Genomic DNA, 15,787 nt, shown 5'->3' with positions numbered 1-15,787 from the left:
TGGTATTTTTCTCTTGTGGCGCCATAGCCCTCTTGGGCTGGCCTCACCAGCTCACTAAGGGCTGGTGCGCCACCCTAGTGCTACTGGGCTCACTTCCGGGTGGGTGAGCCCCTCCCGGAGAATACCCAGAACCCATCTGTCACTCCCGGTACACTGCCGGTAATGCCCGAAATCTTTCCGATGACCAAATGAAACCATCCTATATATCAATCATCGTTTCCGGACCATTCAGGAAACCCTCGTGATGTCTGTGATCTCATTCGAGACTCCGAACAACCTTCGGTCACCTACACATATAACTCAACTATACTAAAATATCATCGAACCTTAGGTGTGCAGACCCTGCGGGTTCGAGAACTATGTAGACATGACCCGAGACACTCCTCGGTCAATATCCAATAGCGGGACCTAGATGTCCATATTGGATCCTACATATTCTACGAAGATCTTATCGGTTGAACCTGTGTGCCAAGGATTCATATAATCCCGTATATCATTCCCTTTGTCCTTCGGTATGTTACTTGCCCGAGATTTGATCGTTAGTATCCCTATACCTATTTCAATCTCGTTACCGGCAAGTCTCTTTACTCGTTCCGTAATACAAGATCCCGTGACTTACACTTGAGTCACATTGCTTGCAAGGCTTGTATGTGATGTTGTATCACCGAGTGGGCCCCGAGATACCTCTCCGTCACACGGAGTGACAAATCCCAGTCTTGATCCATGCTAACTCAACGGACCCCTTCGGAGATACCTGTAGAGCATCTTTATAATCACCCAGCAACATCGTGACGTTTGATACACACAAGGTATTCCTCCGGTGTTAGTGAGTTACATGATCTCATGGTCATAGGAATGAATACTTGACACGCAGAAAACAATAGCAACAAAATGACACGATCACATGCTACGTTTATAATTTGGGTCTTGTCACCGCGCATGGTGCACCGTAACCCACCGTACGCTCGGATTGAAAAAGGCCGACCGTGGTCGCTGACGTGTGGGCCCGAGGATGGTGGCCGTCATAAATTATGTTGTCCGCGGTGGTTGGGGCGGACAACGAAAGGGCGCACGCACGTCCGCGCCGACGCATTTCAGTTCCAAATTTGAACCGAAAATGGGTCGGCACGGACGCGAAGCAGACGCGTTTTGACCATAGATCTGTTGGGCCATCATTTTTGTCCGCACCGGCCCAAACGAACGGCGACGGACGAAATGGGTCGCCCCATTGAAGTTGTTCTTATTTCCGCAGCCTGTTCCGGCTATCCATAGACTCATACGAGCCTTTCCCCGAGCCCCTAAAAATATACTGGTGCTCCCTAACCTTTCCATTGCTTGGATCGCTGTCGGAATCACCGAGTTCGTTGACGGCCGAAGCTCACCGCTGCAGGAGTGCTTACGTCCTTCACCATCCAACCACCTCCTAGTGAGATACGGGTACAGGCATGCTTGTCCTTCACCATCCATCCTCCGTCATCTCCCAACTCCGTCGCGGTCTTTACGTCGGCCAGTCGTCATTGGTGAGTCGTCGTTCTCGGTTTCCCTCCTTCTCTCCTTAAATCTGACAGGATGTCCCTACCCGCCAGCCTCTCAGCCTCCTCCCGAAGCATTTTCTAGTGGAGACGTATGTGCAAAATACGCGTTCGACATGGCCTCTCGAGTTATTTTCTGAAATTCTATTCAGATTCATTTTAAGTCCAGTTTGACCAGAACTTTGACCGTCCATTTCTCCTAATTTAGAAGTTCAAATGAGCTGATTCATTTTGATGTATTTTTCTTTTGAGCTCCTTTTTTCTGGTAGAATTTGGCATTTTTGCATGTTATCTAGAATCCGTGCACAGAGAAATTGCTTTATGTGGTATTTGCATCTTTATGTGGTATTTGCATCTGCTTGTTATTAATGTTTTTCCATAGGTTTAGTTGTGTGTGAAGATCATGAGTATTTCAGCACTCCCTTGGATTAAGGCAAGCCACAATCCTCCATTTGCATGATTGAATGCAATGCCATAGTTAAATTAATAATTTTGCCCTAGTCTTAATTATTTAGAAATGGTTTATTAATGACATTCTTTGAGGGATTACTTGGTTAGGCCATTGCCATGATTATGATTGGATTCATATGTGTAGTATCTTGCAAGTTTGAGGATGCCGTGTTAACATGGGATTAGTAGGATCAATAGTTATGTTTTCATTATGATCATGAGATACCTTGAGAATATTTGGAATTATATTTGCGGAATAGTAGGACTGACATGATGATATTATTTGTTGGATTGTTAGCTTGATATTTCCATGTTACCACTGGATTAGTGAAGTCAGTAGATATATTTTCTTATGATCAAATATATTATTGTTTATGGAATACGTGGAAATGGTATGGCTATAGTACTCTTTCGATTTTTGGTGGAATATTTTCATGAATTGGATCACATGTTGATAAGTGGTATTTGAGTAATAGTTATGGCAGGGTTATACCTTGGGGATAAATTCCGTTTGGTCAGGTGCCACTAAACCGGACTACTTAGTGCAGCCACATATGTCTTTTATGAGGATGACTCACTTTGTTTGTGGATGTGCTAATTCTTCCTTATGATCCTAGTAGTGTTATCACTAGAGTTTTCCTGGTAGATTCAAAGGTGCGATTGTTGTAGGAGTGCAAATGTCAGAATAATGCATGTTTCAAGAATGTTTATCCTTATGATCCTAGTAGTGTTATCGCTAGAGTTGTCGACTGGGTTTTGGAATGGGTTGCAGAGACGAGCACTACGGGACACATAAGTCAGAGGTGCAAAATTGTACTTGCAGGTGGCTTCTCAAACATATAGCGGAAAGATAGATTGGTGTTGATGGTGCTTAGGATCCCCGGTTGATGCTCTTGGATATTGCTAAAAGAATTATTGGCGGTGCTAGTAGATTTTTATGGTTGTACTCTAGTATTTTTACATGTGATTGTGTTGCTGGCTGCAATGATAGAACGATCGAGTCTATCTAACTTGGGAATTTGGGAAGCAAGTCCACGCGTTGTATTTTCTGGTAAAGTAAAAAACGAAAGATCAACCACTGTAATTAAACATGGGAATGGTTATTAAAAAAGCGGGTGTAACGGTTCGGTTATTAGTTCAGGTTTGATTGGTTAAGGTTTTATTGGGTGAGCTTTTTTAGTTTGATTTTGGTTTGGGTATGTAGAGAAACCAGTTTGGGTGTAGTTGGTTATGGGTTTAAACAGTTTGGTTATAAACGGTTATAAACTATGGGTCCAAAGCGGTTTATAGACATTGGTTATGTGCAATAATACCAACGATGATCGAGAACGAATATCTTTAATCCGCATGCATGTTGTAATGCACTGTGTAATTATGTATTATAGAGAAATATCACATGAAAATCGAAAGTGTTTGCTTGTGCTTCGACTAAGTAGTTTTGTTTTAATACACTTGTTAGTGAGCTATTGAGACGTGGGCATTTTTTTGTCCTTTGTTGTGTGTTGAATGTATCTGAAGGATAACTTTGTTCACAAACTGTTGTAGATGCACTTATGCCTTTTTATCTCATTTGCTTGTTAATTTGTCAATTTATGCAATTGTATGTATATTAAAACAAAGACATAGTTATGTACGGGTTTTAAACCCACGGTTATGTATTGGGTTTAAGTTGGTTTGGGTTAAAAAATAATGGGTTTAGTTTTGATTGAGCTGAAAATAACATTAAATGGGTATGGTTTAAATATGGTTTTGAAAGATAAATGTATGGATATGATTTAAGTATGAAATCATTTTCAAGTTTAACTGTAATACACCATGGATGTGTAGCCTTGCAGACTTGCACCCAGGCCAGATAAAAGATCTTTTCGGAAGATGAAAGTCGCTTTCCACGCTTATGAAATCCGCCTTCAGAACCGAGAAACACCCATTCACTCCACTCGATCAGCCTCGCGCTCGTGCGGCTCCACACTACTCCGCACCTCCACCCCGACCCCGGCGGCGGCACCGTCCCCTCCCACCGACATGTGGGCCCTCAACCTGAAGGCCGGCGGGCCGTGCCTCACGCCGGTTCGCTCCGCCCCCGCCGCTCGGGCCGGGAAGCCCTTCGCCGCTGCCGCCGGCAAGGCGGGCCCGTGGTCCGCGTGGCGGAGGCGTGGCCCGGCGGTGAGGCCGCTCGTGGCGGTGCGCGCGTCGGGGCGGAGAGGCAAGGGCGGGGCCGGCGGTGGCGGCGGCGACGACGAGGAGGCCGAGAGCAAGGCATCCCCTTTCGGTGAGGCCCTCTCCATCTGTTGCTTCCCGATGCGAGCTGGTGCACAAAGTAGAACCGGAAATTGTGTGGCCTTTGTTGTGCGATTGGACTTGGAAAAGCTTTTCCTTATGGTCTGATGCCGTCGGGGGATTGAAGGCGACCGTAGTACAATCGGTGCCATTTTTGCAGATTGCTGCTGATTCCGGGGAAGGTTAGCCGACGAGTGAAAGCTGGGGATTCGGGTCTAGTTAGTAAAATTTGAAGAGTAGCTCTGCCTGACCCGTGTGCAATGGAACTGTTCCTGATGCTATTGGCTTCAGATGGAAATTCGGAGAATCGGTGTTGATTCTGGTGTAACTGGTGGATGAACCTTGGAACCATTGTGCACCCTAGGCCCAGGCATGGTTTCGTGTTTAGAGTTGTTGATGAATTGATCTACATATTGAATTGTGAGGTGTGGTACTATTGTCTGTATGGATTTTCCCCCAATTGCAGAGTTCCACTGTCCATATTCTTTGATAGCTTGGCTACTTGAAGTCAACACAAAGAAAAACACCATCAGGTGCTGAGCTTTTCAAGTGAAAGTAGTGGATGGGGAAACTTTAGGTTCTCCAGTATTGGCTATATTAAATTAGAGTTCATTCATGGTGCGGTGTTTTTACGTGTTGTTGCGAAAGTGTCAACCAGAATGATGGCTTGGCCTCATTTGCGTCGCCTCTTCATGCAGGAAGTGGTGATGCATCTGTTCCAACAGGAGATAGCTCTGGCGGATTGAACAAACCACCTGATGAATCAAAATCCACCGAGCCAATTAATATTTCAAACAGCAATTACTGGAGAGACGTCAGAGCAAACCTTGTGCGTCGGGAACAGGTGAGGGTGGCACATTCGTAGTGACAATCCATAGAGCTCATAAATTTTCTTTAGGTTCTAATAAACCACAAATTGCATGTATTTAGGCAATCTGGACATTTATGATCACTTGCTGACATTACTCATTTTCTGCCAAGAAAATTAGGAACAGTGCATTGATCTTAGCTACTTTCACTGGTTGTATAATGTATTTTTTGTCTATATTGATACCGACATCTGTTATGGATGATATTGATGAAACGGTGCTGTACTAGTATACTCTGAAGAAGATGTAAATGCACAATGTCTTCAATTAGGTGTTGCATTAAAACATGACTTATTCTAGAAACTTATGCTTTCCGTTATTACTTGATATAGTGGTTCTCAAATGTAAGGTTCCAAAAAGGTATCCGTGCGAAAAGTTTTAGAAGAATTACGCAAATGGATCTTCTCTGGTAACTTATGCAGTACTATGTTGGATCAAGATTTTGTCAGATAAGCTGTTATTTCTCAAACCTTGTTACATTTACTTTAAATACCTTTTAAGAGAATTTCAAATTGTTATTAGCACAGAGCTAAAATTCTTGAAAAGAAAAGAGAAGCAAAGCAAGTATCTTCTAACCAACTTGGGTTATACATATCATATCTGTTTTTTTTTCTGCTTTACTATTTAAATCCTTGGATCAGGAGCTATTGGTAGATCCAAGTGTTCCTGCAGAGTCAAAGGCGTCCTCCGGAGAAGTACTACACCAGCTTCCTCAAAAGTGGGCTCACCCTATAACAATGCCGGAGGCAGGGTGCGTCTTGGTAGCTACTGAGGTGCTCGATGACGACAGCGTCTTTGAAAGAACTGTTATTCTCCTGCTCAGACTTGGGTCGAGAGGTACCTTTGATGGCCCATTTGGGGTCATCCTAAACCGCCCACTTTACACGAAGATTAAGAATGTGAATCCATCATCATTCCAAGACCAAACAACCCCTTTCGGCGACTGCGCCCTCTTCTTCGGAGGCCCTGTGGACATGAGCATGTTCTTAGTACGTACTAAAGACAGCTCACGCCTGAAGGGGTTTGAGGAGGTGATTCCAGGTATCTGCTTCGGCTTTCGGACGGAGCTGGAGAAGGCCGGTGTTCTGATGAAGAGTGGTGCGATCAAGACCGAGGACCTGAGATTCTTCGTGGGGCATGCAGCCTGGGACTACGAGCAGCTGTTAAGCGAGATCAGGGCTGGATACTGGGCTGTTGCTTCCTGTAGCACGGAGCTGATCAGCGACGCGGTGTCGAGTGATCCTTCCTGCCTCTGGACCGAGATACTGCAGCTGATGGGAGGGCATTACTCGGAGCTCAGCCAGAAACCGAAGCAAGACAGCTCGTAGGAGTTGCCCCGCACGCACAATTGCGCCACGGCTATTGTTGTTGCCAATCTGTACATAACTGGAACCAGTGTACACATCTCAAATGGAACTCGTCTAGGGCGTAAATGTTATGGTTCGTTCCTACTACTGTAATAAGCTTTGTACAGTCGGTCCATAGGCGAAGTATAAACAGTGGGAACTGGGGTTTCAGTGAAAATCTGGAAACCTCTTCCTTCATGGTCCATATAGTCCATTCACAGCTAAGAATCTGCAGATATTGCTGCTGTGCATAGGCGGCTCGAAAGCAAATTCTGCGTAATGTTGAAGCGGGAGTAGTATAGTTTCTGGATTCTGGTTATCAGAAGAGCTTGGAGCAGCCAAGCTCAGGCATGATTGCATTTGTCAGATCCTTTTTTGACTTAAGATTAGTAATACTCAATCATGCTCTGCATTTTTTTTCCTATGTCCGCTGTCCGCTGTCAGTATGGTCAAAATCCGCTTTTCATTGGCCTGAAAGAACCTTTTAGTCTTCTGGAACATTCGGTCGTGTCAAACCGAAGGTCAAAAGGCAACGTCATTTTTGGCTGCCAAAGCAACACTAACATTAAACAGGGATCAAACGTTCTGGTCAAGTCACTACTACGTCCAACTCTTAGTCTTAGTAGTAGTACAATCCAATGAATCCACCGTATCCATGCATCTCGCGAGTGGTTCTGCATCTGGGTTCACGAACCTGCTGACCGCCGGAGCCGGCGAAAGGATCGCAGGGAGAGGGAAGATCGCCGGCGCCGGCGGTGGAGCAGTACGTTTTGGTTGGTTTCACAACTACCAGGAGACTCGCTCTCAGCCAGCCGAGGATTGTTGCACCGCGTCCGCACGTTTTCTAGTGCGTGTCTATGTAGCCTGTAGGGAACGTGCGTGCATCCATGCTGGAGCACTGAGCGCTTCGCTCTCCGTTCATCAAGCTGAAACAACAGAGAGAGAGAGAGAGAGAGAGAGGTGCACGCACGCATTGACGCGCGCACCGCCGCGGCCGGGCGATGCGCATCGCCTCACGTGGACACGCTGATCGTGCGCTTCTCTTCCGGGTCCAGGTCTTGACGCCATTGACCATGTGTAACACGCACATGACAGGGACGATCTTCCTCGGGCACCCCTCCGGTCAAGTAGAACTGCAAGTGCACTTCGGCCCACACAGCTTTCCTCCAGCTCCACGTAAAGTGTTATCTCAACTGTTTCTAGCCTGCCTGCCTGCCTAGGCGACTCCTGTGCGCTGTGGCCACAAAATCTTCGCCGGCATACGCTTTCTCCAAATTTTTTTTTTGTTGTTGTTGAAAAAAGAGAGCTACCTCTCGGATTTCGTATAACTGAAACCACAAAATGTCTTTTCACAAAATATCAGCAGAAAGTAAAGCACAACAGGAAACTATAAAACCCTAGAGCGAACTGATAAATCTCGCGATTTTGGGCATTCACAAGTGGGACCCTCAGATACCTGCTGGAATTTGATCTATATATGGACCAGCCCAATAACCATTTTCAAAATTCGTAATAAATCCTAAAGGCCCACTTAGTCGATTCGTGCAAGGCAAGAGGTGGGACTTAAGTTTAGTCTCACATTGCTAATTTGGTAGGAGTTGGACCTTCTAATAAGGAAGGATGTTTCCCCACATGTATGAGCATGAGAACAAGAAAGACATACACGCGCTCCTCCGTCACCGCCTGACCCGCCACGATGTGGGTTGCGGGAATGAGTCGAGCCGATGTCTAAATTAGGAGGTCGCTCCTCTCGAGAGAGACACATCAGAACATGATCTTCCTCTCGCCATCAAGTTTCAATTTCTGCTCCTAGGTTCTTCCTCATCCGGAAGAGACTTGTCTTATAATTGCTATGGTAGTCATGATTACTATTTGTGCTAGTAAAATCACATGGTAGATCACTCATATATCCAAAAACCTTATTTTAGGCAATTTACCCAGAGTGGTTTTGCTACTTCCATGAGGCCTCCTATGTTTGAGGGTGTGCACTATAAGAGATGGCGTGTGAGGGTTGTTGTATGGTTTGAAACAACGAGCTGCTATGATGCCACTCTTGGCAAACCTGAAGGAATTGTTGATCCTCAGCAGGAACTAGTTTTTCAGAAAACTGGTACCTTGTTTAAGGCTGCTCTCCCGAGTGTTCTTGGCGAGAACATAGTTGATGCTTATGCATCAATTGACAATGGAAAAGATATGTGGAGCGCACTCGAGGCCAAGATTGGAGTCTCGATGCCGGCACTGAGCTGTATATGATGGAACAATTCTATGATTACAGGATGACTGATGAGCGCTCCATGGTTGAGCAAGCTCATGAGATAAAATCATTTTCTAGAGAACTTGAACACTTCAATTGTATGATACCGGAGAAGTTTTTTTGCTTGAGGTATCATCACTAAGCTTCCTCCCTCGTGGAGGAACTCTGCTACCTCTCTGAAGCATACGAGGCAGGAGTTTTCCGTTCTGGATCTCATTGGTACTCTTGATGTGGAAGAAAAGGCAAGAGCAAAAGACATGCGTGCTTGAGGTATTGAGGGAGGTTCCAGTGCCAACCTGTTACAGAAGAAAAACTTCCAGCCCCACAAATTCAAGAACAAGGGAAAGTTTGATAGCAAGGGAAAGTTTGATGGGAAGAACAAGGCTTTGTAGCACACCAACTTCAAGAAGAGACTAGCAAGAAGAAAGGTATTTGTCATGTCTGTGGAGATACTGATCATTGGGCACCTAGTTGCCCTAACCTTTATGACAAGCTTCAACATAGGAAAGGTGACAAGATTGCCAATGTTGTCATTGGTGACGTTGAGATGAAGGATGTTGGGTATGGTATACTTCCCACTATTCTCTCAGTATGTCGATCCCTTGATTGGTTGGTTGACACGGGTGCTAATGTGCATGTATGTGGTGATATTTCCATGTTTTCCTCTTATTAGGCCGCAGGGACTACTTCCATGTTGATGGGCAATGGTTCAAGTGATTCTGTTCGTGGTGTTGGCACGGTCGATCTGAAGTTTACTTCGGGGAAGATCGTGCGGCTGGAGAACGTGCATTATGTCCCCGCCGTCAGCAAAAATAATAATTAGCGGATCTCTTTTGTGTGGAGATGGCTGCAAGCTTGCTTTTGAGTCCCACAAATTTGTAATATCCAAGTATGGAACTTTTGTTGGTAAAGGTTATGAGTTAGGAGGCTTGTTTACACTATCCTTGTTAGATGTTTGTAATAAAGTTGTTAATCATATTTGCAACAATAGTGAATCAAATGTTTGGCATTCACATCTCCGTCATGTTAATTTTGGTTGTATGACGCGGCTAGCCAAGTTGAAATTCATCCCCAACTTTACCATTGTCAAGGGATCTAAGTGTCAAGTTTGTGTGCAAGCTAAGCAACTTCGTAAGTCTCATACAACTAGAGAAACAAGAAATCTTGCACCACTAGAACTCGTACACTCAGATCTTTGTGAAAGGTGGAAAGAAATATTTTATGATGTTAATCGATGAATCCACTAGATACTACTATGTGTATCTTTTAAAATCAAAAGATGAGGCTTTAAACTTTTTCAAGATCTATAAAGCTGAAGTGGAAAACCAACTTGATCGGAAAATAGGTCCGATCGTGGTGGAGAGTATTTTTCCAATGAGTTTGATTCTTTTTGTGCAGAACATGGTATAATCCATGAGAGGACGCCTCCCTATTCACTTCAGTCAAATGGGGTAGCCGAAAGAAAGAACCATACACTGACTGATTTGGTTAACGCCATGTTTGACACATCGTGATCTGTCCAAGGCATGATGGGAGGAGGCGATATTAACTACATGTCATGTCCTAAACCGAGTTCCCACAAAGAACAAAGAGATAACTCCATTCGAGGAATGGGAGAAGAGAAGGTTAAAACCCTCTTACCTACGAACTTGGGGCTGCTTGGCAAAAGTCAATATACCAATTCCAACGAAGGGAAAACTTGGACCAAAAACTGTGGATTGCGTTTTCTTAGGCTATGATTTTCATAGCATTGGTTATAAATTCTTGATTGTAAAGTCTAAGATATCTGGCATGCATGTCGATACAATTATGGAGTCGAATGATGCGACTTTCTTCAAAGCTATATTTCCCATGAAGGATATGGGTAGCTCATCAAATCAGGAGTTTCCTAGTTCATTGAGTCAAGATGTAGTTACCATTTCTGAACCTACCATTTAGACGTAACATCTTGAAGATCCTATGAAGGACAATAATGAGACTCCTAAAAGGAGCAAGAGACACAGGACTGCAAAGTCCTTCGGTGATGATTTTCTTGTATATCTCATAGATGACACTCCCAGTTCTACTTCATAAGCCTAAGCATCTGAAGATGTTGACTACTGGAAGGAAGCGGTCCATAGTGAGATGGATTCCATCTTGACAAATGAAACTTGGGAGATAACTGATCGTTCTTATGGGTGCAAACCTAGAGGGTGCAAATGGTTATTCAAGAAGAAACTTAGACTTAATGATACTATTGAAAAGTACAAGGAACGACTCGTGGCCAAGGGTTATATCCAAAAGGAAGGTGAAGACTTCTTTGATACTAACTCACCTGTGGCTCGACTGACCACTATTCGAGTGCTACTTTCACTAGCTGCCTCACATGGTCTTCTCGTTCATCAAATGGATGTTAAGATTGCTTTCCTAAATGGAGAGTTGGATGAGGAAATTTACATGGAACAACCAGATGGGTTTAGAGTGGACGGTCATGAAGGAAAGGTGTGCAAATTGTTGAAGTCTTTGTATGGACTTAAGCAAGCACCTAAGCAGTGGCATGCGAAGTTTGAAAGAACTTTAATACCTGCAGGCTTTGTTGTAAACGAAGCTGACAAATGTGTGTACTGTCGCCATGGTGAAGGCGAGTGGGTTATCCTTTGCTTGTATGTTGATGACATATTGATTTTGAAAACAAACCTGAGTTTTATTAAGGAGGTCAAGGATTTCTTATGTTTCGAGATGAAGGACTTAGGAGTAGCTGATGTTATTTTGAATATCAAGCTATTGAGAAATGATGATGGTGGGATTACATTGTTTCAATCTCACTATGTGGAGAAGGTCTTGAATAGCTTTGGTTATAGTGACTGCAAGCCCTCTCCAACACCTCATGATGCTAGCGTTTTTCTTCGAAAGAATCGAAGAATTTCTAAAGATCAATTGAAATACTCTCAGATAATTGGCTCGCTTATGTATTTAGCCAACGCTACGAAACCTCACATCTCTTTTGCTGTTAGCAAACTGAGCCGGTTTGTCTCAAAACCAGGAGATGATCATTGGAAAGCTCTAGAAAGAGTTATGCGCTACTTGAAGGGCACTACAAGTTATGGAATTTACTACACTATGTACCCAGAGGTACTTGAAGGGTATAGTGACTCAAACTGGATCTCTGGTGCTGATGAGATAAAGGCCATGAGCGGATATGTATTCACTCATGGTGGTGGCGTTGTTTCTTGCAAGTCTTGCAAGCAAACCATCTTAACGAGGTCAACAATGGAAGCAGAACTCACAACACTAGATACAGCTACGGTCGAAGAAAATTGGCTTCGTCGGCTCTTTAATGAGTTATCGGTTGTTGAGAAACCTGTACCGGGTGTTCTTATGAACCGCGATAATCAAACTGTGATCGCCAAAGTGAGTAGTTCAAAGGATAACACGAAGTCATCAAGAGATGTTCATAGAAGGTTAAAGTCTGTCAGGAAAATGAGAAACTCCAGAGTTATTGCATTGGATTATATGCAAACATCTAAAAATCTGGCAGATCCTTTTACTAAGGGTCTATCACGTAATGTGATAGATAATGCATCGAAGGAGATGGGTATGAGACCCACAATACGACTTGTTCACAGTGGTAACTGATACGTCCATTTTGCATCATGTTTTCATGTTGATATTTATCGCTTCTTGGGCTATTTTTTCACTTCACGGTACAATACTTATGCCTTTTCTCTCTTATTTTGCAAGGTTTACATGAAGAGGGAGAATGCCGGCAGCTGGAATTCTGGCCCGAAATTGGAGCAAGTTTGAGATACTATTCTGCGCAACTCCAAACGCCGTAAAAATCAACGATGATTTTTTTCCAGATTTATAAAAAATATTGGGCCGAAGAAGCGCCACAGGGGCGCCAACAGGTGGCCACAAGCCTGCTAGGCGCGACCACCCCGTGGCCGCGCCTAGGGGGCTTGTGGGCAGCCTGCTGGCCCACTGGCCCCCCTCTTGTGCTATATGAAGGGTTTCGTCCAGGAAAAAAATCAAGGAGGAGCTTTTTTGTGGATTCGCCGCCGCCACGAGGCGGAACTTGAGCAGAACCAATCTAGAGCTCCGACAGGACGATCCTGCCGGGGTAACTTCCCTCCTGGAGGGGGAAATCGTCGCCATCGTTATCAGCAACACTCCTCTCATCGGAGGGGACTCGTCACCATCAACATCTTCATCAGCACCATCTCATCTCCAAACCCTAGTTCATCTCTTGTAACCAATCTCCGTCTCGCGACTCCGATTGGTACTTGGAAGGTTGCTAGTAGTGTTAATTACTCTTTGTAGTTGATGCTAGTTGGATTACTTGGTGGAAGAGTTTATGTTCAGATCCTTGATGCTACTCATTACCTCTCTGGTCATAAATATGATTATGCTTTGTGAGTAGTTACTTTTGTTCCTGAGGACATGGGATAAGTCATGCTAATAGTAGTCATGTGAATTTGTTATTCGTTCGGTATTTTGATGTGTTGTATGTTGTTTTTCCTCCAGTGGTGTTATGTGAACGTCGACTACATAACACTTCACCATTATTTGGGCCTAGAGGAAGGCATTGGGAAGTAGTAAGTAGATGATGGGTTGCTAGAGTGACACAAGCTTAAACCCTAGTTTGTGCGTTGCTTCGTAAGAGGCTGATTTGGATCCACTAGTTTAATGCTATGGTTAGAATTTGTCTTAATTCTTCTTTCGGAGTTGCGGATGCTTGCGAGAGGGGTTAATCATAAGTGGGATGCTTGTCCAAGTAAGGGCAGTACCCAAGCGCCGGTCCACCCACATATCAAACTATCAAAGTAACGAACACGAATCATATGAACATGATGAAAACTAGCATGACAGAAATTCCCGTGTGTCGTCGGGAGCGTTTTTCCTCCTATAAGACTTTGTACGGGCTTGTCCCTTGCTACAAAACGGATTGGGCCACTTTGCTGCACCGTTGCTACTTTTTTTACTTGTTGCTTGCTACGAATCATCTCACCACACAATCACTTGTTACCGACAATTTCAGTGTTTGCAGATATTACCTTGCTGAAAACAACTTGTGTGATCCTTGTGCTCCTCGTTGGGTTCGACACTCTTACTTATCGAAAGGACTACGATAGATCCCCTATAATTGTGGGTCATCAAGACTCTTTTTTTGCGCCGTTGCCGGGGAGTGAAGCGCCTTTGGTAAGTGGAACTTGGTAAGGAAACATTCATATAGTGTGCTGAAATTTATTGTCACTTGTCACTATGGATACTAATCCTTTGAAGGGCTTGTTCGGGGTATCTTCACCTTGAACGGAAGCACAAAGATTTGCTCCTCAACCTGCTGCACCTACTGAAAATATTTGCTTTTTAATTTCCTTCGGGTGTGCTTGAGAAATTGCTGGCTAATCCTTTTACAGGAGATGGAACATCACATCCAGACTTGCATCTAATCTATGTAGATGAACTTTGTGGTTTATTTAAGCTTGCAGGTTTGCCCGAGGATGAGGTCAAGAAGAAGGTCTTTCCTTTATCTTTGAAGGATAAGGCGTTGGCATGGTATAGGCTATGTGATGATACTGGATCATGGGACTACAATCGGTTGAAATTGGAATTCCATCAAAAGTTTTATCCTATGCATTTAGTACATCGTGATCGGAATTATATTTATAATTTTTGGCCTCGTGACAGAGAAAGCATCGCTCAAGCTTGGGGGAGGCTTAAATCAATGCTATATTCATGCCCCAATCATGAGCTCTCCAGAGAAATTATCATTCAGAACTTCTATGCTCGGCTTTCTCATGATGATCACACCATGCTTGACACTTCTGGTACCGGTTCTTTTATGAAGAGAGATATTGACTTCAAATGGAATTTATTGGAGAGAATTAAACGCAACTCTGAAGATTGGGAGCTTGAAGAAGGTAAGGAGTCAGGTATGAATTTCACGTTTGATTGCGCTAAATCCTTTGTTGAGACAAATACTTTTTGTGACTTTAGCGCTAAGTATGGACTTGACTCTGAGATAGTAGCTTCACTGTGTGAATCTTTTGCTGCTCATATTGATCTCCCCAAAGAGAAGTGGTTTAAATATTATCCTCCTTTAGAATTCAATGTAGTTAAACCCAATCCAGTTGAAGAGAGAGTCATTGCCTATAATGATCCTATTGTTCCCAGTGCTTAAATTGAGAAACCACCTTTCCCTGTTAGGATAAAGGATCATTCTAAAGCTTCAACTCTGATACGTAGAGGCTACATTAGAACACCTACACCCCCTGAGCAAATTAGAGTTGAGCCTAGCGTTGCTATTATCAAAGATCTCCTGTCAGACGATGTTGAGGGACATAATATTCACTTCTGTGAAGATGCTGCTAGAATTGCTAAACCTCATGCTAGAGACAAATATATGCCTGTTTTTGGCACGCCTGTTGTTTCTGTTAAGATAGGAGATCATTGTTATCATGGTTTATGTGACGTGGGTGCTAGTGTTAGTGCAATACCTCAATCCTTATATGATGAAATCAAAGACGAGATTGCACCTATTGAGATAGAACCCATTGATGTCACTATTCAGTTTGCCAGTAGACATACTATCTGCCATGTGGGAATTGTTAGGGATGTTGAAGTCTTGTGTGGTAAAACGAAGTATCCTGCTGATTTCCTCGTTCTTCCTACCGCTCAAGATAGCTTTTGTCCCATCATATTTGGCAGACCCTTCCTCAATACTGTCAATGCTCATATTGATTGTGAGAAGCAAACTATCACTGTTGGCTTTGAAGGTGTGTCACATGAGTTCAATTTCTCCAAGTTTGGTAGACAAACTCATGAAAAAGAGTTGCCTAGTAGGGATGAAACTATGGCCTTAGCCTCTATTGCCGTACCTCCTACTGATCCCTTAGAGCAATACTTGCTTGAGCATGAAAATGATATGCATATGGATGAAAGGGATGAAATAGATAGAGTTGTCTTAGAACAATGTCATTTCCTTAAGAATAATCTGCGTGTTGAACTGCTTGGGGATCCACCCCCACCAAAGGGTGATCCTGTGTTCGAGCTTAAACAGTTGCCTGATACTCTTAAGTA

General features: G+C 43.7%; 1 protein-coding gene across 1 annotated transcript; it reads left to right on the top strand.

Annotated features, from left to right (window-relative positions):
• The first annotated feature begins 3,926 nt into the window (after nt 1–3,926).
• On the top strand, nt 3,927–6,679 carry LOC123442726. The gene is made up of 3 exons (XM_045118856.1): nt 3,927–4,251; nt 4,958–5,103; nt 5,770–6,679. Exons 1-3 carry the CDS (start codon nt 4,005–4,007, stop codon nt 6,454–6,456), a joined length of 1,080 nt encoding a protein of 359 aa, XP_044974791.1. The 5' UTR covers nt 3,927–4,004; the 3' UTR covers nt 6,457–6,679.
• The last annotated feature ends 9,108 nt before the right edge of the window (nt 6,680–15,787 follow it).

The sequence above is a fragment of the Hordeum vulgare genome, chromosome 1H (genome assembly GCF_904849725.1).
Source record: "Hordeum vulgare subsp. vulgare chromosome 1H, MorexV3_pseudomolecules_assembly, whole genome shotgun sequence".
NCBI classification, from domain to species: domain Eukaryota; kingdom Viridiplantae; phylum Streptophyta; class Magnoliopsida; order Poales; family Poaceae; genus Hordeum; species Hordeum vulgare.
Note: the sequence above shows the minus strand (reverse complement) of the source record. Positions and strands in the feature narration are given on the sequence as shown.

Excerpts from the sequence above, each read along its gene's own strand:
- LOC123442726 (XM_045118856.1), top strand. The coding sequence starts at position 4,005 with ATGTGGGCCCTCAACCTGAAGGCCGGCGGGCCGTGCCTCACGCCGGTT. Across the intron at positions 4,252-4,957 it reads GAGCAAGGCATCCCCTTTCG|GAAGTGGTGATGCATCTGTT; the intron begins GTGAGGCCCTCT and ends CTCTTCATGCAG. Across the intron at positions 5,104-5,769 it reads ACCTTGTGCGTCGGGAACAG|GAGCTATTGGTAGATCCAAG; the intron begins GTGAGGGTGGCA and ends TCCTTGGATCAG.